General features: G+C 38.0%; 1 protein-coding gene across 1 annotated transcript in view; it reads right to left on the bottom strand.

The window, feature by feature from the left end:
* Window positions 1-26,304, bottom strand: part of HMCN1 (hemicentin 1) — a 184,698-nt gene that overhangs the window by 135,782 nt on the left and 22,612 nt on the right. Inside the window, exons 2-8 of the mRNA XM_085315669.1 lie at window positions 16,890-16,960; window positions 12,051-12,209; window positions 11,257-11,379; window positions 4,517-4,688; window positions 3,616-3,722; window positions 985-1,105; window positions 121-384 (exon numbers count right to left, since the gene is read on the bottom strand). Of these exons, the coding sequence (XP_085171795.1) occupies window positions 121-384; window positions 985-1,105; window positions 3,616-3,722; window positions 4,517-4,688; window positions 11,257-11,379; window positions 12,051-12,209; window positions 16,890-16,960 (1,017 nt within the window). The remainder of the gene's footprint in view (window positions 1-120; window positions 385-984; window positions 1,106-3,615; window positions 3,723-4,516; window positions 4,689-11,256; window positions 11,380-12,050; window positions 12,210-16,889; window positions 16,961-26,304) is intronic.

Here is a 26,304-nt window from a genome sequence, read left to right as displayed (position 1 = left end):
TGGAAACAGTGCAAAATTATTTTTCAGTACTTGAGTGAGTTAAAAACAAAACTAGAGAGCAATTTTAAGTAATTCAGATATGAGATAAATGTACATTCAATTAAAGTTGAAATCTCTTACCAGGAATAATACTAGAAAATGAAACACTTGAAACTCTCTGAAAGAGATGACCATCCTTGTCATAGCCYATTATTTTGACAAAAAAAGCTTCATCTGGTGGAATAAAGTCAGAAATATTCCATAGTCCATAGGGCTTTCTGTCAGGATAATATTTCACTGGCAAAGTCTTAAGAAGTTCCCCTGTAATACTCAGCAGTTCCAGTTGGTCTACTCTGGCTGGAAGAATGATCCCTGTGGTATTCAGCAGCACAAAGGTAGGAATCCCTAGACAAACAGAAACATGCTATTTTAAGTGTCCAAAGAGAGAGAAAGAGAAGGAAAGGTTAAACTCCATATGYGTGCATGGCCCCCTATCCCATGAATGCTCCATTCAGTTTGAACCTTTACTTACCAAGTAGCAGGAGACTAAATGGTGCTAACCTGTACTCAGTTTATTAGCTGTTAGGAGACACACCACTGATTTGGGTTTGATTTCCAACAGGTGTGTCTGAAGCAGAAGATTCTTTATTAACTCTGCATCATACCCCAGGGCCAAAGACTCTTCTTTAAGCCTCCAAAATTAACAGAAACAAATCTGCAACTTTGAGGCCTTCTATAACCAAAAGTATCAAGACTTTATGTCACACAAAAACCCAGCTGACATGAAAGAGTACTGCAGTATGACAAGACAAGAAAACTCACTGCTACCACACATTTAAGGGTCTAAGGGTCTAAGAACAAGCCAGCAATGTCCAAGCAATGCCCAAGTTTTACCACCAGGCTCAGTAGAGACCATCATGAAATTCTACTTGTTGGGGGTGGGGGGAGCCTCAGCATGCTCCCSAAAACAACTATTGTTCTGCATGAAATAGGCTGGAAACAAACCTTGCACTGGTCTGCTGGACGTTTTTTTAAAGTCTAAGGTCGGCTTCCTAGAAAACCCAGCTCGAAAATCAATAGTGCTGAGACCAGTGATACGAACAGAGTGCCTTCCGCTGCTGGATGTCTGAAAAGGCAATAGAATGAGAGACCATGGGAACATGTAGCATATCAGGATTCGCCAAGTTTCTGAAACATCTGCTCAGTTCATTAAAAACAAGGCAGAAAGGAGGCATATGTCAAAATTTACTGATAAAAAAAGCCATTGATAAGGCTTAGGTTTTAGATACTGGGCCCTGTAATTGTAAGGCCTGCAAAAAATACCAATTGAATTTGTCTCTGAAGTAAATTACCACATATATACACAAGATCAGTAATTACTTGTCAGATCCCAGTCATTGTAATGGCAGGACATGTCTGCAAGCCAGGGTGTCAACAATTACACATTATATTATAAAATAGAAACAGAAGTAAACAGARAAGCAGTGTAAATATTTTACTGATAATWTAWATTATCTCCAGTCTTGCAATAATTTATTTTGCCTTCTTTTATTTAATAACCTTCCTTTTAAAATGAATATATAACTAATTTTAATCATTAGGCACAGGAAAACATCATAGGCACTGTATACACAGGAGTGGCAAGTACGAAAACAAGCCTCAARCAGTAACATATATTAAAAATTCTTCTCTTTCTCATCCAAGGCTCAGCTGGAAAGCAGAGGATGCAGAAGCACCTCTTCCATTCTCCCCCCCCCCCACTGTTATTCTGGTTCAATCAGCAAAAAAAGAAAAAAGAAAAAAAAACATATCTCAAACATGGCCAATCACCTTAACTTTGCGTTGCTTGAGGGCACAGTAGCTTCTATGAAAGTCCTGAATTCTACCATTATTTTGTCTCACTTAGTTTAAGTTACTTTCTATTGTCACATGCTGCGAAAGAAAATGATGACYGCTCCTTGCCAAGAGTACACAAGGAACCAGAGGGTTTTTGTCCTTAACATCTGAGCGGTGTGGAAGTAGGTAAGAAAAAAAAAAAATACAGCTGCATTGCACTCATATGCAATCACATTATTCCACTGAGCTTTATCTGTTTAGAGAGCATTATCTGATCCAATCTAAAATACGTTATTTCTTCAGTTCAGTAACAGTCTCTGATACAGCTGCAATGACTATTTTTAAACAAAGCAGTTGTTTTTCATAACCAAGACAGCCATTTAGACACTATGACAAAAGTCTGTCTTATTAAAAYGACCTGTTTGTTTCTACTTTAGCTAGCCTTTCATCTCAGAAAAATCACCAGTCTTTTTTATATAAACTAGCTGTTAATAATACAAAGAAATATTTAAATGTGCCAAACAACTCCTGTTATCAAGCRTTAATTGGTTGTTAAAATTTCATTATTCTTTTTATAGCTTTATACAACTRTATACGGAATTTATAGTGTGAATAAACTTTTCACAATGTTTCTCTAATTCCTTAGCAGCAACCTTAAAGTCTTAGCACAAATAAATTAAGCCAACGACTAAAGCTGAGTAAACCACTCATAGACAAAAAAAAAAAAACAAAAAAAACACACTTTTCGGAAAATATTTCTCCTCATGAATTATTCAGACCTTCAGATGCTTGTGAACTTTTAAGATTAGAATAACTTTATAAAATGTTATGTTTGTTAATAACAATAAATGCCTATATTACACTAGCACCTAGGAGTTGGCAGTGTTACACAAGCGCGTAAGAGTAAATTTCACCCCAAAGGATTGCTTTCTAAGTACTATCTTTGTCAATTCTCTTTTAATTATTTGAAGTTTATTATGGATCACTGGAATTCTACATTATTGTTACTYCTCACAGATTCATGACTGAAATAAGAAAAGACAGATGTACAAGCAAACATGTATTTGTCACATGCATCAGGAAACCCTGCTTTCCTGGAACCTTCTYGCAATCAGCTAAGACAATCATCTGAAAAACATGGACCTATAAACAAATGCATGATTTTTTGTTAAATCAAAAGTCACTGTAGAGGTACAGTCATTTCTAGGATGATCATTTCAGCAGGCGTTAATGGTAATTTCTTGTTCAGTTATTACTACTAAYCACGTCGACTTCAACTTTCTAGCATTCACAAATCCTTCAGGGTCCAACTTTGCAACTTTATGGTGCTGGCATACTGCTTACATGAACAAATTTAGTTACATGCTGTAGGACTTCAAGAGTTTACTGATAAGAAGTTTGAATTAAACACAGATCCGTCTACTTCACAAAATGTCTAGCCTATAAAGTGCACGTTCTGTCTCCCAGYGCTCCAGACATGTTATATACACAGCAAAGCCTCTCTGGCCCATAATTTCTATAGAAAGTCTCTACTCACTGGACTGTGAAAAGCTTGGTGCTCACTTGTTTCCACTCAAAGGAAAAGATGACCTGAAGATCTGACCTAAAATAGTAGCTTCAAATATACTGGCACCTTGGCAAGAATTTTATGCTATTGCCTTCAGGATATGTTGCAACATGTAGCTTGGTAAGGACATTTAGCGTAATACAAACTTACTGAAGAATACCTATAATAAATATATCATTATATAAATTAYAAACTTTAGGACAAATCATACATAATTTGTGCAATAACTATACCTTAACTGTCCATGTTCCAGGCTCTGGATCTTTAACATTTACTACTTTAGCAGAGTTGTGGATATTCAGCAGTTCATTCAGTCCAGATCCTTTACTGATCTGTTTGCCTAAAAAAGAAAGAGAATAAATAAAATACTGTTTTCCGTTACTGATGCATTACCTGATTTACTCACTACTTAGAGTCAATGACATGCACAACAACCAAAATCCCCTGTAATCCTTTCCAGAACATTAAAAAATGTTGTCATTCTTTACATTCACTCTGGTCCCCAGGTAGAGAGGCATTGGCATGACCGGTGAATGCATCTGACATCCTCACAAGGAATTTAGCCTGTCAGACATCACAGACCTTAGCAGAAGAGTACAGGTTTTCATAYTGCACCGTACCACACTTTATATGTATACTATAACATACAAATATATGGATGGCTGTATGCAGGAACTAGTTCTCYAGAGAAGCATTCTGCTCCCTAAAAGGCTGACTCTGAACAACCGTCAGCACTTGAAACACCCTACCTTTATCAGAGCACTAAAGGGAAARGTCAGCCTGAGTACGGGATGTCCAAGTGACAATTTTTAAAATATTATCAGACAGGCCTCCACTGACCTGGGACAAAATATAGGAGTGGACATTTCTGAGCAAGAAAAATGTTTTTATTCTCGGCTCTCAAATTTTGTGATCAAAAAAATCCCTGAATGCTAGAGAACAAGGAAAACAAAGTCACAATGAGAATGCATCTCTAAGTATACACTGGATTCTTCAGGTCTTCACGTAACACAGCCAAATWGATCCTTTTTCACAAGTGCATAAGTGCAACAAGACTGCACAAGTAATTTTTGCAATACTTGTTATTTTCATTCATTTTTTCCCTAACATAAAAGAATGCATAAACCACCTCACCTAATGGGTCACGAATTTCAATTGCTGGTGAAGGGCCACTCAAGGACACTGTAACCTCTTTTAGACTGGGATCAAAAGGGATCTGCCAAGTGTTCACAGCCATAGTCAAATGGTCTGTAGACAAGAGATGCACCTTGGAGGCTTGAACTGCTTCTTCAACCCATTTCAACACCTAGAAGAGGAAATAACAGTAGTACCACCACAGACATGTAGCTTCCACGGTAACTTTTACTATAAACTGAGATTGCTGCTTTCATCTATGATCCTGTCATGTAATGGTGCACCGCTACCACATCACCCTGAGAAAAGAGAATGGTCAAAAGTTTGMCAACCACAACAGCCAATGCCTCCTTTTCAGCAAAGATATTCTAGTGACAACACAAGTGGGATTTTAGTTCCTGTAAGGTACATGCAATAGTCCTGGAACACAGAAAGGAAAAATACAAAAACATACAAATGCTGGACTTAAAATATAAAGGTAGCAAAGAAACAACACTAAGACAAATGCATGCTTCAAGTTCTATTGTGCAATATAAAAATCAAAAAAAGTATTTGTCATGTACATAACAAAACAAATGTGCAKGAAAAACAACTAGTACCAAAACTATATGGCCCTACTTGTGCAATTACCGCTTCTGAAATGAAGAGGCTCACCTGCCATAGCACGGCAAATATATTTACAAAAATTTAAATATTTAAAAAACATAATTTTCACAGAAGATACTACTAAAGCCAAGATCAGCATGATGTTCAAAAGAACAAAARCGATCCACATTTACACTCTGGGCTTATAGGATAATTTTTAAAAGAGATAGGGGATACAAATACATGCATATTTCTAGTCACAAGCTAACCATTAATTGCCTCAAGCAATAAGGAGAACTTCCTTATCCAGGTGCAGAATTTAGTAATTGTCATCTGTGGACTTCAGCTATATTCTCCTACAGCATCCARTACGAGTAACTGCTACATATAGAATACAGGACAATTGAGGGGAACAACGCTCCAGCAGAGGAATTCTTGTGAATTCACAACTAAAACTGAGTTTGTCTCTAAGGGAATTACATTCCTTAACTTTTAACATTTTTAGCCAATGAGTAACAAATCAAATAAAAGATTGCAAAACAACCACTGGCATTGACAGCTCTGTCATTCCTCTACGAGGGCCAACAATCCAGAGGCACTGCCGGCGCTGTGGCAGCTCTGCGTGACACTGCTTCAGGCAAGCTGGTTTTGGTCGTGGTCAGTGCGCTTTTACTGAACAGGGACAACCATACCTCTCCATGTCACAGCAGTGTCTTGGGAACAGCTACAACAATGACGATGAAGTACTCGGATGCTACAGAAACTATTGCAACCACCGCCAAAAACCCCAATTTATGAATCATATGCAGGCTGGCTGATGACTATGAGGCTACTTAGGAGTTCTCTGAAAATAGAATTTGCCCTGTTTTTCCCCCTGAGACGATGTATGAATAAATGAAATTCTCTTTGACTTTCAGATAAGAGTTTATGCTGTGCAATTGCCATTTAAGGGGGGAGGGGAAGTAAATAAAAAATAATAAGCAAGAACATCTTTGCTTTTAACCTAAATGCATATCAGAAATGGAGCTGCTGAGAGTGAAAAAGTCTCAAATTCAGAACAGAATCCAATCTCAATTTTTAAAGCAAACATATTTGAGAGTTCAAGTTCAAAAATGAAAACTGAGGCCAACAGAATGACCCAGCTGTTTTGAGCCTGGCAATAACTTTCTCATGTGGTTATATTTTTTCCCAAAGTTCAACAGGCAAAGTTGGAAGTCCTATTTCCCAACCTTCTTGTTCCAAAGACGTTTGCAATTCTGCTGTAATACTGGTTTCGAAGTAGATATTTTTTCCTTTGGGATCCTAGAAAGCCCCCCAAAAAACCACAGCCTATGCAGTTCTGCCAAAATGTGACTTGATGAATATTATTAGAGGGGGAAGAGCAAACATAGAAATAATTTATAGTAATTCTCCAGAGAATTTGCTCTTGCAACCTGCCCTGCTGTCAGGTCATTTCTTGGAACGCACACTTAAACCTGGAAAATATACARAGTATGGTCTCTATTCCCATTTATTCTAGGTCTCAAGAATACTTCTCAAACAGTCAGAGAAAGAGGATTTGAAGTTAACTGTTTCATTGCTTATCTATATGGAGGTGCTTCTAACCCAAAGCTAAAAACTACATTATATTCTAATAAAGTTTTTGTTTGCGTACAAAAAAAATATATTTAATAGTTTGAGACAGTGTATGTAAAAATTATATATGAATATAAATCTCCTATGAATACAMTACTTCCAAGGCAGCGTTCAGCAGCCTCTACCATGAAACCATTCCTTCTTTTTCTATCATAATGACAGGSACAGAGGGAGAAGAGAAAGGAAGAGACATTATGTGAGCAACCTTAATTTTAGCATTTGCTAACTTCTGAGTTTCTGATTTTACTACCTTCATGTTATTCTTGTAAAGCAGTGGAGGAAGGGGTCTCTTAGATTTCCAATAAAGTGAAACAAAGTTTAAAATCTTTTTCCTTGCATCATCCAAACATCCACCTTGTTCACAAACACTGCAGATCTTTAATACTAAACCAGGCTACACAGGTTTAACTCCTAGGTTGTCACCCTTATGAGGGCTAAGCAGGCACAAGAAATAGGATGCTCTTCCAGCAGATTTTAGAGATTTCTGTTCACAGCAAAGAATTCATTAATGTGAAGAATTCTAGGTTCCAGATCTGTGTGATCCTACAGGCATTAATCTGCTGCATACTGCCCTCAAGAACAACCCTTTCACTTCGTTCTTTTTATCATGTTCTTTGATCAGTTTGTGTCTCTTCAGCTATGTTCARTCCCCATCCCAATCTCCTCTTAGTCACATCACCACTTTTATTCACAGGCTTCTCATCTAAATTTTAAACTGATTTTTCAGTAACGTCTGGTCTCATTCCCCTTTCAAGTCACTCAGCAACACCCGCTTTTACACTAGAGTCCAGCTCCATGTCYCCAGTTGCCTTCCACAGTCATTCTCAGTTTCCCTCCTTTTATTGATTTGGAAGTGTACATGGAACATCCATTTCTACTTATTCTGTATTTTAAACACAGAAAAAGTTGTGTTTTCAAACAGACTAGGGAAATATTTCATCCTTATGCAGGGGAGAAAAAAAAAGGGGGGGGGGGGTTTAGGATTCAGGTTAGAATAAGAAAACCCAGTAAGTGTTTCAATACTGAAAGAAATACAAAACTCAGCCAGTTTACATTCTTGTGAAATCCCAGCTTTAACAATACTGGTCAGACTCATTTATTAGCGACAGTAAATGACCCATTTTTACCTCGAACAATCAAAATAACTTAGAGGTGTGATATGAACCACCAACGACAAATTAACCTCAGCCATTTTTAAGCTTTCCCAAATTCACTGTCTGCTGATCGTTCCTGCTCAATACCAGTCATGGCACCAGTACAAACCTTTGGGCATCAGAATCACGTGCAGGAATCACRATACTTCTAAGCCTATAATGAAGCTTGGTAAGTGTTGGTTAACATAGCCTCCAATCAAAAACTGTATCTTCTGCAAGATACTAATAAAATTGGACATGGATAAAAAAAATCTGTTTTAATAAGAGAATTTAATGAAAATACTTTAATTTAAAATTCATTGAGCAACTACTGCAATCGTGCTTTTGAAGGCTATAAATATGTCTTCAAGGTACCAATAATACTATGTAATTTCTCTAGCTACAAGATACCTTGACTTGGACACAACAGATGTTTTAGTCACATATGAAGTTTTCTTCCTACAAACAAAAAGTACACTATTTTTTCTGAATCTGTACCAAAAGCAAGTTAAGTCCTAAGCCTACAAAAGCAACCATGGAACACCACTGAAGCCAAGGGAATTCCATCCTAATGAAACAACTTTCAATTTCAGGACTTAAATGCTGAGATAAAATGAACATAGTAACCATACCAAGACAGTGGAGACAAAAATGACAAAACCACTGYTCTTTCAGAGGAAAGAACATTCATTTTAAAAATGATTCAACAGAATAAAATCTCAAAACCAGAGATGAGCCTGAAAAATTTCAAACTGAAGACTACTCAATTTATAGTCAAGTGTCATTCAGAGACTGCTAATAATTTATAAAAGTAGAACCTCAAAATCAAATCTGAAAAATAAGCCACTCTTTTAAGGTCTCTCATCATAAAGTACTTTTACATTTCCTCAGAGGCCTGGGACAAGATTAAACTCTACCAAATATGCTAAGAACATACATGGCTCCACACTATGAGAAATTTGCAATGTTTTCTGAGTAGAGTTAATTGTAAATTTTAAGCTGGTAAAATCTGCTTCAGGAGTGAAAAAAGGCAACAAGCGTTCCTAGTTTTCTTAATAACACAGCGCTGGATAAACATCAAGTATTGTTTTGTTGTGTTTCCTTGTAGCTAGTTCATAATATTGCTTCATTCTCCACTAATGCACAAAGGGCAAGGATGAGAGCAATGATTTGCAATTTTGTACACTATAAATAGCTTTGTTTGGGTTTTCTTGGGGCAGAATAATCAAATATGTTTTTAACAAAGCAGAACATTGTTTTAGCAGGGTGTTCACATTCAGTAATTTGTAGCATTTTCCTAATGGACAATTTAGCATTAGCTATCTCTAGGCTCAAAACAGTGACTGTTTTAGCAGTTATAAAATTTTATACTTTACCCACCATTGACTAGACAGATGAAGACAACTGCCAGTTTTATTTCTGTTGAAGCATGCCTGAGGAATACACCATAAAAAGCTGATGCAGAATATTACTATATATCTTGTACGCTTGCATCCAGCCATTGGTGGACATGCCTCTTGAAAAAGTAGGATTTCCAATCTTGAACTGAAATCTGCAAATCCAGAGTTTTTATTTGGGATAGTAGACTTCTGGTAAACTCTTTTTCACAGTCCCTTAAATCCAGGATTAGTTTTATGTGAGGTCAACGTTCATTAAAGTTACTTCAAAGCCTTTTACATTTTTTAATTGCAACCCCAGCAGCAGTTAACTGTGGATGGTTTCCGAAAGAGATTTAGTTTTGCCTAGGGGATTGGTTACAGCATAGGACCACTGACAGAGTTGTGATTATAGAAGGCACTGCATTCTTCCCTTGTCCCCCCAAAAAGCTGTGCAAAAACAGCACCTACTGATACCATCGCYTGCTGGTATCAACCTTTGCTCTTACACGCACCGTGGGCTGCCCGGCCCCGGAGAAGGAGCCCCCTGCTACTTGCCGAGAGCAAATATTGAGACGGAGTGGGAAGGAGGAAGAAGCTGCTACTCAAACTCCTCACCTAAAACCTTACTCGGAGTTCAAAGACAAACTAACTGTTCAATCAGAAGCTGGTATTCTCAGAACCAGAAAAGTGTTAAGGAGTTCAGAAAGCAGGCAGGCTGCTGATAGAATAGTGCACATCAGCTCTACTTACAAATGTGGGATTGCTTAGCACTTACAAGTTGTTTTCTCTGCTTTTACCTTCCACAAATCAGAAGGAAAAAAAAAAAAAAAAAAAGATGAAGAAAATCCCAAAACTTCTTATCTGACAAACAGCATTTCCCATTGAAGTTCTGCAATGAATTTGTCTGAAAAGTATTTATTTCGGCTAGTCTTGAGGCTGGTGCGAGATTATTGCTGCTTACTACACAGAAAGAAAACATAAAATGCCACATTCTCCTTTCTAGGATTGTTTATGTGGTGTATATGCCTTCAGTTACTTGCTTATGCAACTTGTGCTTGTTTTTTTCCACAGAAAGTAAARTAAAGATATGTAATCAAAATGGGAACACTCTAAGTTTCACATAAAATAAGTGCAAAATTCAGGTCAGAAACTGTACAGTCCCAAAGCTAATTTCTCTTTCTCCTAACCATACACCTAATTATGAGAAGATAAATCCTCTGGGAAGTTCTGTTTATTGATCACTTTCTCACCACTGCCAAAATCTTATTATATAAGGTAACAATAAGACCTTCGATCTTTCTAGGCAGTAACAACAGAAAGCTGCAATGTATCTCCAACATTTGTCATTGTCCAAATTCCGGGAAGGAAAGAAAGAAAAGGAAGAAAAGTGATTTTTTTTTTTATTAGAAAACCTCATCCAGCTATTGCCTATACCATGAGGTCAAAGGAAATATTTACAACACTTACAAACAATTCCAGCTCCCCAAAAAACTAACATGTGATTTCATCCCTCTCCAAAGTAATTTCTCATGCACTACTGAAATTTCATTTGCGTCTAAGAATCACTGGAATTTTCAAAGAAAATATTCCTTCAAGGCTGTGGATCAACAATCACAAGAAAGCGTGTCGCTGTGACTCACTCAATTACCACTTGTCAGGAGGGCTGTCAAAACTATTGAAGCAATAATCTCAATCGCAAAGCAACTAAGACAAATTAAAATATTGACAGGTAGTCGTAAGCTAGCATGTTTCCATAGTTTAAAGAGTTACGTGAGGAACATTTCTGTCCTAACTTATTAACAGTTATTTGCAAAATACTCATTGAAAGCTGATACTGCACACTCACTCAGAGTGGTACAGCCACAGGACTGCTCCCAGAGCATGTAACTGCTCCTCATCTGGAAGGCCCCACTCCTGAAAGCCTTCTCACACAGAAGGAAGCTGGTGAAGTTCGGCTTAGACACTGTGTTTGTCTTCTCTGACTATAGCAGAATTCAGCAGAATTTACCTCATTAACTTGCTTTTTGTCCAAGTGAAAAACCTGCCCAGAGCTTGTTGAGGCAATTTCTTCATAGACCTTGTAACCAATATGTTCTCTGTCATCACAGTCTCCAGTTAGCACAAATACTACCTGCAGTTAAAAAAAATAATAATAATATATGTACACAAACATATATACACACACACACAYATATATATAWAAACAAGAAAGATTAAGTCAGTTGATGGATGGTGCAAAATTTAGCAAGGAAAGCGTCGTAAAGATGGCAGTAAGGCACGACAAAAAAGAACTGTATCACTTTGCATGGATTCATGTTACTTTGCATGGATTCACATTACTTTGCATGAAGGAGAGATATATTGCATTCATTACTGATGGAAAAAGCAATGAAGAAGGGAAACACAAGAATCACTTTGCAGTGATTCTAGTCTTCATAGTGATTCTTCAGGTGATACTTTTCTACCAGCAATTCCATTTCACAGAAAAATTCTTATGTGAGAACAATTTAAAAATGCCCACCCAACTGGTAAGCTGACCTAGAACATCTGTACTCGCAGAAGGGTTCACTCCCACTATTTAATTCACAACATTAGAAAAGGTTCCTTTCGTTTGAATTTTTATTGACCAGGTAATTTTCTATTTCAAGAAAATCAAAGATAGTTGCTACAATGGCAGTATCGTGAGCCCTTCTGTATGAAGAGATTTCATGGAGTCTCACAGATAAGAATTTCATCTTTCAATATTGAAAACACAGTGCATTAAAGGCATACAAAAATTTAGAACGTAAATCCCCGCTGTACCTGTGATTGTTTCTGCTGAATGAGCTGAAGTACTTCATGGGTAAGTCTATAATCTTTGGATCGTGCATCAGTGAACACATAGATGAAAGAACCAGGGAGAGAGATTTCCAGAGCGATCTTAATTGCCCCAACGCTCATCTCTGGACAATCACCACCACCCTATTCACAATTAGAAAAAAAAAATCTAAGGAAAAAAACAAACAAATCAACTAATTTTTTTTTCTTTTGGGTCATTGAAGACACATACTTTTTCAGCTTCTAATCATTTAACCGTTTTGCTTTTCCAAAGCCTTGTATGGTTTCTGTAGAGTGCTCTGACAGACTCACAATTCCTCAGAGAAAATAAAGCCAAAGGAGGGAGTTGTGGTTAGCGCTGAAAATGGTTGGTGTCCTGGTCCCTCTCACCTCTTCTGGGAGCAGGATGCATCGTTTCGCTCGGGCGCCCGTGACAGCTCCATTTCCTCCACTCGCACCCTCCCTTACTGGCAGGGGATTTAATTGCTCTGGTAGCATGCAGCAGTCACGGGAGGTCACCGTCATAGGCGCAGATGGGAAATGATCTCAGCWCTTCTCAGGAAGGACATTTAAATACCACAGCAGCCATTAGCAGGAGCTTCAGCTAGTTTCCCCCGGGGGTAGCCAGCACAGGGAGCTCAGCAGAGGGGTCGCAGGTGATGTCTTCACAGCCACCTGCACTGCCTAGCATGCAGCTGCTCAGTTGGACAACTTTCAGGCTGTTATTTAATCAAAATGCTTCCAAGTATGACTTTATTTAATATTATATGAAAGGGTCAGTTTTTCCTTCCTCAATTAAAAAGGAAAATACTGTTTAAATACAAGGGCACTTTCTTCTTGMATAAATATTAATTTGGCACGTGGAAGATGTAACTTTGCAAAGAGCCGAACACAAACAGTAACTTCCCTCCCCCGTAAACGGCAACGGATTTCTGCACAATCAAGATTAAAAATTATTTCTAYGATCAGCATGCCTTCACACATACTTACATACAAATCCTCAGAGGCTTTGTAGAAAAGGAAAAGAAAAAAAAGGGTAATGTAATTATTGCATCAATTTTTTAGTTTTTCAGATGCAATCAGAAACTACATTGAGGTTAAACGCTCTCGCAGAGACACACACCAGGGAAAACCCTGCCTCCCCCGGTGCCCCACTCTCCAAGGAGACCAGCTGTCCCCAATGAAATGTTAATGTTAGCAACAATCTTTCATCTATCAGTAACTTTAATCTAATTTCAAAGCAAAAATCTTTCAATAAACTTATCTATGTTAAAGAATAAGTATTTTGCCATTTTTCTTTTCAGAAGTCAGTCCTTTCTAAATGTAGTCTGATTTTTATGGGAAAAGCAAGTGGTAGTTTCCAGACTGCCTGAAGCTCAAGAGATAATTCCTCAAAAATGCTTTTGACTCACATGTCAGAACTTCATCTTGGCAAYGCTTATATATCCTATGGGACAGATCAGTATATCTGAGGTATTTCTTTCTGCTCTTGCAAAGTCAATGGCATCTTCAGCAGAAAAAAAAACACTTTTCTATTTAAATACACAATGTCAAGACACCAGCTGATTTCTACAGTCACCTTCTTAGTAGAGAAAACTCTCTAGTCCCATTTTAAGTCTGTCAGACTATTATTCCATGGAATAGTCCAAGTGTTCTATAAGGCAACAGCTACTTTTTACCTATAGCAGGAAAAATGCTGCTGAACTGGACAGTTGGTCTGGGAGCAAGTGTGAAATTTTGTTCCTCATAATGTAGAGGAGTTGCTTTCTCCAAAGGCAGCTAGGTACAAGTATAAACAAAAATGCATCAGTTCATACACCTATATGAAACATTCCTTTAARTGTTTCCTGCCTTTTTCTCCAAATTTCAATTAAATATGGTTATAATTACCTTGTGACATTTTCTAGAAAAACAGTGGTGAGTAAAGCTCAGAAAGTTTAGTTTGCCATTCTGTCAGGACAGATTCAAAAATAAGATTTTAGATCTAAATTTAGTAGCAATATATTTATTTAAAATGGCACTGTATCCACTTAATTTAACAACTAATTCAAAAAATGTTACAAACTACAAAAGATGACTATTTTCATTAAGAAGTCACTTTTACTCTCAGAACTATTCAAGTAAGGCCTTTTCATAAGCTGTTTATGCAAGTATATCAACATCCATACTRTGGGATCATTCAGCACTCAAACTCTGTGAGTATAGCTAATATTTTTTTTTAAATAGAGACAAGATTTAAGTGTATTTCTTATGCAAACAATCCTCTAGTGTGAAAATTATTTAATATTAGAATACACAAAATCTGGTTTACACTACAAAAGACACTAAGAAGCCACTGCTGCCCAAGAGTAAGTTATTGAACATTGTCTGTAAGAATGATTCCCAGTAAATTACAGATAAAACATAGGGAAAAATGGATCAATTTTTAAGGTGTCAAATGGATTCTTGCTTTATCATTCTGATTGCAAAAGGGATAGGGCCTCGTTTCTTCAACGAGATGCAAACAGACTAATTCTTACCTAACRTCAAACGGCAACGAACCGTTCGGGCTCAGTAATCACACCGAGGTGAACCTCTACTACTTTCTTTCGCTTGTAAGATCATTTAAGTCAGGTCTGTGCACAGAAGAACTCTTAACTCTGTTCATACGGTCTTTACCTCATTGTATGAAGACCCTAAGAACCTGGGGGGMGGGGGGTTCTGTTAAATTAGTAAATTAGATTTGCAATCTTTTTATGAACAGCGATATTGCAGAACTTCAGCCGAAAGGCTACAAAGTGCAGTTCTCTCCCTTAAACTGTATACAGATTTTAGATAAGCACCACACACAGAGAATAGTTATCCATTGATACAAYAGAAACCATATAAAGTAGGGCTGGCAGAGGTCATCTTGAAGAAAACAAATACGTATTTCATCGTGCACTTTCTTTTGAAGGTGTTAGAGAGACCATAATCTATTATTCTTATTTTCAGAAACATCTATACAAAATGACATAGGACTATTTTGTAACTCAAAGGGTGGCAAATCCATACAGCTTTCTATATTTTCTATGTAGAAATACATAGATTTTTCTTACTTCTACTGTCACCTCTAGACCCTCCAACCATTCTGTGCCTGGATGAATTTTGTTGGAAAATAAGAATTGGGTTTGTCCTGATGTCCAGTGATGACAAATTCTGCAGTATTCCTTGATAGGTCATTTCCATCTAACTGGTTTTATATATACAYCACAGACCCCTTAAAATAGTTTATCATTGACGTTAATTTTAGCTTTGTTGATTAATGAGAATACCTGTTCTACATCTTTTCAAGATTACTCTATCCCAAAATTTCCCCCAACTCCCCAGCATTCATTCCCGTATTTTTCAAATAGCCTTTCTAGGCTTCTAAATTTCTATATTTCTAGGCAAAATATTAATAAAGAATATTTAGGAAATATTTGCATTTTCTGGAAGAACTACTGCAACATGTCCTATCTGTCCTGCTTTTGATTTTTTTTTTAATCTATATTTTGGGCTTTCGACAACAGAATGAACAAATGTAGGTCAATGAATGTCTTAGCTGAGTGATCATATCTTAAAAGTAATTATAAAATATGTGATTAGTATTTTTTTTAGAAAAACTTAAATTCATTAGACACAGTAATTTTTAAATAACCTGCTTGCAAGTGAAGTTTGAAATTCACAAAAGCTTCACTTGATTTATACATTTTTTTTTTTAAATAATTGCTACTATGCTCTGTTATAGCTATAAAAACAAAAATCAAGACTAGAAGGACTTTAAGTTTAACTATGCTACCAAAAAAATGCAAAAAAAAAAAAAAAAAAGTGATTGGTACTTTCTGCCTCCTTGAGAAAATACTATTGTTTACTCTGAACTTCAATCCTTCTGCCAAATTTTCAACTATTCATTGTTCTACTCAAACTAGCACTGGCAGCTTCCAAAAAACCTTTTATTAAAAGAGATTTCACCATATACCAGTTTCTAAAAGATCTATCTGTTTAGACAGAGGAGTCCTGTCCAGTGCTACTAATTCAAGCAAGGTTCTCTGCAGGTCAGAAGCATTTTGCTTGATTAACAAAGACAAGACTGACCACCCACAGCTGTCAGCGTRCTGTTTATGAGATTCTTTTCATTGCTTCACTGAGAAAAGGCATTGTATTTCCTTTGGATAAAAGAAACTCTATTCCAATACTTCTCTTTCCTTTCAGCATCGGATCCAGATCTCATTTACAGTTTGTTCTCACCAGACAGAATCAGGCCTCTTGCTAGTTCCAGAGCTGTCACCTGTCTCCAGAGCACAGCTACAGAGGCAATTTACAGGGTTTGGATAAGATGGTGGGTTTGAATCAATACCTGGTAAACCTGGTGTTTTGAATCAATAGCAATGCATGGCAGTGAAGGAAGTAACTGAATTTACTTTCATGGGTCTTTCCATCCTTTTGCACTTGAATTAGTTAGTTTGTAAAACTGATGAAGGTTTTTCATGGGGAAAAAGGATCCAGAACACAGTAAAACAGTTCATAAAAAGGCCTGTGAACAAGTGACAGGACTAATTAAAACGCAAAATAAATTTTATCATTACTAAGTAGTCTTTCTGTGTTATTGAATAAGATCAATAAACTGAGTCATCATACAAAGATGTAAAATATAAATTCAGGCAATCAGAGAATAGGAAGATAAACAGTTTGCGCAGACCAAATAACAGAGAAAGACTGCCGACATCCTGATGATGCACTGCAGTATAAACATCAACAAGAAAAGAAAGATTGGAGGAAACGGCTTGTTGCTAGAAGTATGTAGAGAACAAATGAGTTGCTCACCTGAACATAAAGTTCCCTGAGTTCATATTGAAATTTCTTGGGATCTGTGGTTATCGTCACTGGACCAATTTCTGAAATGAAAAAAAGACTGGGAAATATGTAGTAAGAAAAAAAACACAAAGCTATCAACAGACAATTCCAAATGAAGTTAATGGTTTCAGATTCATAAGACCTGGAGGGGGGAAAAAAAAAAAGACTAGAAAAAGTATTTAACAACAGAAAGGACAAACTGAAAAATCATACAGCTGGAACTGAAATCTACGGTTTCAATAGACTTTAAATTTAGTAATCTTTGTATTAAAAGAAAAAAAAAAMACTATTGCTTACTTCTATGTGCCTTAAAATTATAGGCATATAAAGTGTTCTGTTTCTCCCACATGCACATTTACTTTTGACCCATCATTTCATTGTTCTTTGTAACAGAAGAGAATAAAAATCTGCAAAACAGAAGCGGCTGCACCAGAAATTAATATATTATTACAGACACAGGCCTCTCCCCCCAGAATACACATTCCGAGCTTCACTGGCCGATGTTACAAAAAGTGTGTCACCTCTCCGGCCTGAAAGGTTATCTCCCCTCTAGATGGAGAAGCCCAGTAAAGATCTTAGCTTCTCTAACAGCAATTGCCAGAAAGAACTCAAGTACAATTAATTTTAATCACGGTGTTTGCCGTGTCTTGGTATATTGAGAACTGAGAGGGTATCATCAAATCCAAGTTGACTGGACAGTGGACCGGAGTCTACGGGCAACAGCAGCACAGATCTGGGAGTCCACTAGCAGTGCCACAGGGCCTCCCTCTGCCTCCTGAGCAACGGGCTTCATAATTAGTTTCAAATACGACTCTAACYAGCTGTTTTCCTAAGGCTGCAATTTCTTTACAGTTTACCTTAATCTAAGCTGGCATTTGTCCAGTTCATTCTTTCCCTGTCCTGGGCACATATTTCTGCACTGTCCTTGGGCCAGTAATGGGTTTCATCTAGCTCAACAAGATGGTTTGAAGTGCTAAGCCAAAAGAAAAGTCATCAAGCAAAGAAAAAAAAAAGTGAGTAGATTTCTGCTAGTTTAATGCCCCAAACCACCTCATAAAGAAATCAGATGAGTACCAGCAAATAAGATGGATTATAATTATGCAGTCAGGGTGAAAGCAAAGCAGGAAGCCGTCGTGGTGCCAATTTAGTTCAGCTACAGCTTACACAAAAGTGCTGCCTCAGCAGACCAAATCTACTTTCCAAGCTCTATAAAAGTTAATATGTACTTATCATCCATGTAATCTAGATATTTTTCTTTTTTTAAACTTTCTGAAGTTTTATTTCACAGGAGTTTCAGCAACAGCCATGACTGAAGTCTATTACAATCACACGTAGGTTTACTTGGAGGCTGTATTTCAGAGTATCTACCTGAGTGTAGGTTTTAATTTGTTAAAAGTCACCCAAGAGATTACACAACATCTTTCTCRTAATTTTAAACTGCCTTAAGGTATTTTTGTATGGGTTTGATTTGAGACATTTACCTGTAAACATCATTTACTATACTGTTTAAAGTGTTCCACCATCATCAAAGGAGTCATTAGAAGAATTCACTGCTCTTCCACATACTTCATCCTGCCATTCTCCCTTCTCTACTGGTCCAGCCGCTACCTTGATCCTCCTTGGTGTCTTCTTTAAAGCATATGCCTATAATGAAGCTATCTCCAAATTGTTCTTAAAAAATTAAAAATTAAACATTATATATATAATAAACATTAAAAACTTAAAAATCTATTCCCTGCCAACCATTGTTCTAAAGCATGTAATAGAATGGTTTTTTTATACGTACAGTATAACCACAAGCTCCATTATTCCCTGTCAGTCTAAGGATTAAACTTTTCAATTCTAAAGCAGTAAATCTTTTGGAAAGGCTCTCTTTCCCCATAAATAAAAATCTAAGGAGCAATATTGCTTCAGCTAAGCTAAAACAACACATCCCGTTTACATTGGACGAAAATTCTCCGTTTCTTTGCAGGCAGCAAGGGCGCAGCGTAGCAGCGCCCGCAGGTGCCAATCCTGCGCGCAGCAGGACCACACTAAGGCTCTGGCCGCCCTCTGCTGAGGGCTCAGTAGAGAACAGTCTTCGAAATGCCATCTAAATTAGTAAGTTAAAAAGGCATCTTGTGAATGTGTGGTTAGAAAGGGAATCTCGCTACTCAGCAKCAAGTATGAAGTTACCTACAGTTAGGAGAGAACCGAAAACTTCGCAGGAGCCTTACAAAGCGCAGAGCGCCTGAACCCGCTCCGGACCGGCGCCACTTCCCCGCCGGCGCAACCTGATCCTTTCACAGCTGTACGGTTATTTGGTGCTCTCCCAGTCCTAGCGATGGCACCGGCATCCTCGGCGGCGSTGGCGTGAAGTGACCGACTCGCCATCTGTACGCCCACTAGCTTGTACCAAAACCCAGCATCAGCTGCCTTTCACGTGCCGTCACACCACCGCTCATTCAGCTGACGTGACCCCCTGGCCACAAGGACTGAAATAGCTCATTTTCTTTTATTCTCATTCTGCTACACTCAAGGTGCAAGCCGCGCAAGACTGCTTCGTTTTGTGCATCTGTATGTAACACATACAGACGATCAACTCGCAGACCAACCAGCATCCAAAACTGCCCAAAATCTCTATAGCTATATGCATAAATCAAACACAAGTCACATGTTCCTCATATCAAGCATATTTATACAGTTCAAAATACAGGATCTTCACTGAGAAACTTGATTCTGCAAATAAGTCAAGCATAGCAGAGGGATTTTTTTTTTCTTTTAAACTATACTAGTTCTTCAGGCAAAGACTGACACATGAAATATTCCAACATAATACATAAATTCTGGTGCTGAAATGTTAATCCATTTTAGGCACCAATATTGGAATATTTGGGACATGGTTTGTTTTGGAMGTTTTCCTCACTGCTCATTACCCAAAAATCCTCTCCCCAGTCCTTTAGAACCGATTGTCCAAAAAGTACAAAAACCTTATACAAACACAGCAAGACAGCTCGCCTTTATTAGGCTGTACTAAATTCCTGTGTCTTTAAAGTAAAATATAAATGTCAGTTCTTCCAAACTAATTGTGGTGATTCAAGACTTAATATTGCACATACACATAAAACTGATTATGTATAAAAGGAAACATATTCTAAAGGAATGGTTACATGTTACTGAACAAAGCCCAGATTTCCTAAACTGTAAAACCTCAAAATTCAACTTAACATAACCAATATGGTGTTTGAGCTTGTACCYAAGCAACTGACCAAATACGACAGCATCAAAACAAGCACTTGCTCATCTGAGCAAGATGAAGAATGCTGATACGTCCCTTCTGGGGCAAATTTGATGAAAACCTTCTCCTTCATAAACAAACACAAAAGTTTGTAGTAAACTGACAAAGTGGCCCTTCAGAAAGGCTCTGATGTTCTTCTGTGTCCTTCTGCCACATCTCAAATGGTTGCAAGTTTATATACAAATCGAGCAGCAAGCATGCCGGGAAAACCACGGATTACCCAATGACACACAATAACTCACAATTACTGCTGCGAGCGTTTGCAAGTTTGGCATGCTCTTACTCCTGACCACGCAAGTCCTCTGCACAAAATATCTGTTTTGGAGAGCTGGATGCTTTAGGAGAAACTAGCAAAGCAATATGGAAACCATTTACCTACGGTCAAATTCAGAACACTGAATTTCTTTGTACCCTAATTGGTGCTTGATAGCCTAAGGAATTTCAGCAGAGATGTCAAGTCCTGAAGACTTCTTTTATCCACAGAATTCCTTCTAMTAATGTGCACATTTTAAGTGCATTCCTTGAGGAAAAAAAATGTATACATCATGAAGACTTTGATATCCTCATGGAAAAAGAAAAGAAAAACTTTCAGAGCTGTAGTATACATAAAATTGCTACATGGTCATCTCAAAGCCACATTTACAAAGTGGTCGCTGTCTTCACCATCCACTGTATGTTAAGCATTGAAATAGTATGAATAAGAATTTACAGAAGGTCATACCATGGAAACGAGTTATTTACATCTCCAGAATGTCCAGTAAGTGTCTTATTTTCACACAATATTGGGAGAATCTTAAGTATTGTGATCATGAAGAAAGTGATACTATATGACACAGGGGAAGAAGGAAGAAAGGTTTTAGAAGGCACAAATGGAAGTGAGGAACCCATTCAGGCCAGCCCTCGCTTGCTCTTGTGCTCCCACTCCTAGAGACTCTGTCCACTTCCAAAGGTCTGGAGTAAGATTTCCCAGCAGCAGGATAATTAGCACACAGTGTTTCAGTGAACAAGGTATCAGAAAAAATGGAGGAGGGGGGAGGGAGCAAAGACAGGGCAAGGTTACATTGCTCACTGGAGTAATACCACTCTAGGCAATTCCCATCTTGCCTTTCCATCTGAATGCCATTTCACAGCTATGGGTAATCTGACTATACAGATTAAATAAACAAACAAAATCTTTCTTACAGCATCTTTTTCATGCRGATCAGTCCGGTTTCCTGCACGCTCTCTCAAGCAATTGAACCATCTCAAGCACAGAAGTGATAAAGGAGTGGGAATGATCAGCTGTGATAGCTGAGATGCCTTAGTCAGGACCGCTGCTCAAAGAAACTGGTGYGCAATTATTCCTCAGGGGCTGCTTCCCAGCAGCGCTGAACACAGAGCATTATTTTCTTTTATTTTCTTTAATCAGATAAAGCTCTTTCTCAGACTTCCCTCTCTGTATCTAATTCATTGTGAGACTCTGCCTACAGCTCTTCCAAAGGCCTTTAGGAGTAGCTACCTGCCATGGATTAAGAAAATAATGATAGAGTTTCTGTTAAACAGCTTTCAGCCAGCTGCCTGTCCTAAGGGCACATAAGCAAGAACCTTTAATTTCCTAACAGCAAATTGGGTCCTACACATCAGGATTTCACCCAGCTACAGACCACTCATGAGCTGCCATTAGAAGTGTTTCACTGTGGTATTTCTCRTCTTCTCCTACAAAGCATGGTGTGACCAAAGTCACAGGTGTAACTAAATAAGAGAAAAATACATGTAATTGCAAACTCTCAAATCAGAGTGGACATTTTTATTCCTCAGACAGCTGGCATAAACGTACTTAGAGAATCAGAAAAAACATTGTTTCAAACACGAATGTGATTAAAAAAATGCTGCTCCACATTTTTAACTGATTACAAAGCTCTATAGCAGATTACAAAATCCAGGCAGTTGACTCTGAAAGTATAAACTACTAGGTAAGTATTATTAACCGTCGTCTAGGAAAACAAACAAACAAGCAAAAGCAAACAAACTAGAAAAAAACAAAACAGCTTTCAGCTTCATTCTGCAGAGTTAGACGCCCTCACCTGACATAAAAGACAACAGGAGGAGCTGTGCGGATCCTTTCATTTCCCAGGAAGCAATCAGCACTTCAAAACCACAAACAAACCCAGAGTGATACGCACCTAGCTGGATTTTTCCAGAAGCACAAGCAGCTTTGGAGATGCTGCCTATAATCAACATTAGTCCCCCAGGGCCATGGTAAACCCCACGGGAAAGACCATCCCTAGAAATGCAAAGAGCCCTGGAGCAAGCCGAAATGCTTAGCATTAGAAACATGTAATAAGCTAATTAAAGTTTCTTCCTACGCTATATTCCCTCGTGACTCAGTTGCTTTTGACTTTCAGATCCTAACATGGGTTTAATTATAATAATGTTTTAAAAGCCCAAGAACTACAGTGAGCAACTCTTAGCAGATTCTTAACCGGACAGAAAAAAGGCCAAATAAAGGCAGCAACCTCACATGTGTTTCCTGAACTGCATCTGCCGCGTGACTTATGACTATTATCTTTAATATGCAAACTTCAGCTTAAGACAACTACTACTGTGAGACTGACTTGGAGGAGTCAGACTGCCCACAGAGCCTTTTCTCTCCTTGGCTATTCAAAAAAAAAAAAAAAAAAATCATGTAGCTTAACATAGCACTACTGAAGCTTGAGCCTAGTCCCACTTGGTGGCAACAGTCATCACCCTTGTATGTCCAATTCTTCACCTTCATCTCAGGGCAGGGGCCAAATGCACAGACACTTGGACCATAAAGATCTAAGAGAGGTTTTACAAATGTGTCTTAATAAATGGCATGTTTGTATTACTATTTTCCACTATTACGACATCTAAGAGCCTTGTATCTCTTTTTCAAGGAAAACAAGAATTATGACTTTAAAAAGACAGGGGAAAAAAAAAAAGCATATGTGTGTTTACAGTTCTTGCAAACGAAAAAGCTAGCTTGGAGACCTCCAGTGGTAAAAATCTAGTATTATCTTTTGTCTACTGCAACCAGCACTAAATTCAGCTTATGGACCTGCAGCACAGAGTTTTCTAAAATTTATTAACCACATGAAGTAACAAATAATAAAAAAATAGGTGTTAATTTGTCTAGCACAGACAATAACATCTAGCACATTGTTAACTCTTCCTTTTCAAGGACTATAGCAATAAAACACAAGATGTGCAGAACAACCTTATCCACACAAGGCCTGTTGAAATACATCCAAGTTTCCTACAAATTCTTTCTTAACTGAGTGATGCACAAAAGTGTCTTACAGCTTCTCAAGCCTAGTGTGGGTGACACTATATCAGACTCACTAGGGAATCACAGACAGAAAAACTATTATCTCAGGTTGAAACTGAAGGGGGAAAAAAAGCCWAAATTAAATAGATTTTAAGGCTGATTTCTGTTCCAAGAAAATAACCCATTTAAAAGAACATTCACTCTGGTTCCACTGGTAGGCAAGAAAAATTTCCCTATTGCCAGTGTACAAATAAAAGATCAATAGGCCCAGAATCAGGACTCTAAGTGCTTTTTGTTTTTTGTTTTTTTAAGAAAACTTCAAAGTAATGCCAGTGGTTATTAAGTGTCCCAAATGCAAAAAGACTAACATGAGGTTAGTCTTTATGGGCACAAATGAACACAGAGAATCCACCTTTCTCCTCCATTCCCTTGGTTCTTTGAATGGCCCTGGAGGCCTGTTCTCATCAGGGGGCCAGCAGACACCATTTCTGAAATGACTTTGGCTGCCTCTATCCAACTGTCAATGGATGATTGCCCAAATTATGAAAAAACACAGTCGCAGCTGGCAATTCGGCTGACACTCCCTGAGAGAGGCCAAAGGACTCAAAGAGCCATGGAGATTATGCGAGTCTCTCACAACTAGGTGGTCCTCTACATTCCAAACCTTGAGCCATTCCAGTAAAGTACGTACGTACCAAACTGCTGCTTGTGCTCTTACGTCTCTCTTAGGTGCATAAASGATTTCAGTTTTAGCCTTGCCAGTCTAGTGTTTCCAAGAGTACAGAAGCTGTTTCATCTCTAATGAGAAAAAGCATCAGCAGACACGATAAAAAAATGCATTTATTTACTCTGTACAGCATGCAACCTTTGTCTAATTTGCTTCCTTCAGTCTACAGTARAGGATAAACAACTGATAAGAACTACAACCACTGCTTCCTTACTGTACAGAGCAGAAGCACCAACAGTCATTTACCAAAACAGGCCTGTGCTCATAACTCGCAGTGAACATCTGACAGGGTCATCAGATCACTTTCTGTTTTGTTTATTTCCCCTCGTTAACAACAATTTCAACTGAGTAAAATTCGGTTCATAATGCTCTCTAAATTCATTCTCCAGACTGAACTTCAGCTCAATCCAGGTCTATTTCTGTCTCATCTCTTGGTCTGTGTATTTTGGCAATAGTCTTTCAACACTTGTAACAGTGCTGGATAAAGAACTTAATACTAAGAACAAGGCTGGAAGGAACGTAAYTACAAATTTTACAGTGTTGTTCTGTGATTAATAACCTCAGTAATTTGAAATCAAATCAAACAGTATTTAAAATCGAATTTTTAATTCAAAATTTATACTTTGTATTACATCGCAGAATGAATCTATTTACTGCAACACTTAAGACAGACTTACTGGGAGCTACCGAAAGAGCTGGCTGCATTGCTAGAGCAGGCACACAGCAGCTGCCCCTGCTCCGGCTGGGAATCGCACAACTCCGCCAGTGGGAGCCTCTTCGGCACTGCAAGTCACCGCAAGGGAGCCCGTAAGGCTCCTGCCTCTTCACTKAACTCTGGTTCCCACTATGTCCCCTAAACGTATCTCTCTAAAGTACAGGCCCACAGGCTGACTGGCAAAGAAAAGAAAAAGGTCACAGCTTCTTTTGGTTTTCCGGAAGAGATGAATTCAATTACAAYGTCTAATTAAAAACTTCTGCTTGAAGATTATATTCACAGATTACTTTCTTCTAAGAGACTTAAAGATCCTTGGGGAGGGCTACCTTTCTCAAGCCAAGTTAGGTTTTTAAGTGTGATCACAAGGCATAATCAAAACTGAAAAAGTCACTGGCTTGTTCTGAACTATAGCCACACTGTTTCATGAAGAGTGCCAAATAAGTAATGAACTCAGCAATCAAATCTACATAAAAACAGACAAATAAAGTTATCAACAGCAACCCAGGCAYCCTGAGAGCAGGACATGCCTGTACTACTCAGTTCATCATGATAAGAGTTATTCTACATTCACATTACGTAACACGTGGTGACAGGCCACCTCAAGAGCAGGACTTCAAGGTGTGTAACTACTAACCAGCTATTTGTAAACCAGGAGAACTGGTAAATATTTCTTGAGGGAGCCAGTCTACAAGAATTATGGAGATCACAACACTAACAGACTAACTTGGTGCTTAAAACTGTCAAGAGAGCTTGGAAATAAGGATTTTCCAGAGTAAGTTACCAATAGTCCTGTGCTGTTCTTTCTTTAACAGGGTTATGCTTTTGTAATGCCTTTTAATGGTTAAAAAAAAAAAATACTATAGTAAAAAAAAAATTAAACATAGATATAATATGGTGTATCATATTTAAATGTGGCTGTTGGGATTCCTTTGAACAATAAAGGATTAAATAGCCTGGGAAGAGGCAAAACAACCAAACTGTTAAAACATGAACTTCTCATATAGAACACGGTAAGTTTTAGGGGGAGGTTCACCAAAAAAGGACAATAAAAGCAAAAGAAAAAAAAAAATGACCTAAAACTTATTCAAGTGCCAGGTACAGTCCTTGAAAAGTTATTTAAATAAATTTTGCTTTCTTATACTTTCATATTCTAAAAGTTATCAGCAAATCGCACAGAGAACTCATACAATTAGCCCTAAACAGAAAGACTAAAGAAAATAGCTCGTCTCTGCCCACAGCCCTATCTTGTAAGATCCCAGCGYGGCTAACCAAATGACCGATGCTGGGGTTTAGGTCAAAATACAGTGAAGAAATGAGAAGCACGAAAGGCAACTCATGAAGCAGCCTGCCTAACGAGCACGGCGGAGCAGCGGCCCCATGCTGAGGCCACCAGGTAGC

The sequence above is a fragment of the Rhea americana genome, unplaced genomic scaffold (genome assembly GCF_003343005.1).
Source record: "Rhea americana isolate MKP2758 unplaced genomic scaffold, rheAme1 scaffold_434, whole genome shotgun sequence".
Classification (NCBI taxonomy): Eukaryota; Metazoa; Chordata; class Aves; order Rheiformes; family Rheidae; genus Rhea; species Rhea americana.
This window is presented reverse-complemented; position numbering and strand designations above follow the sequence as displayed.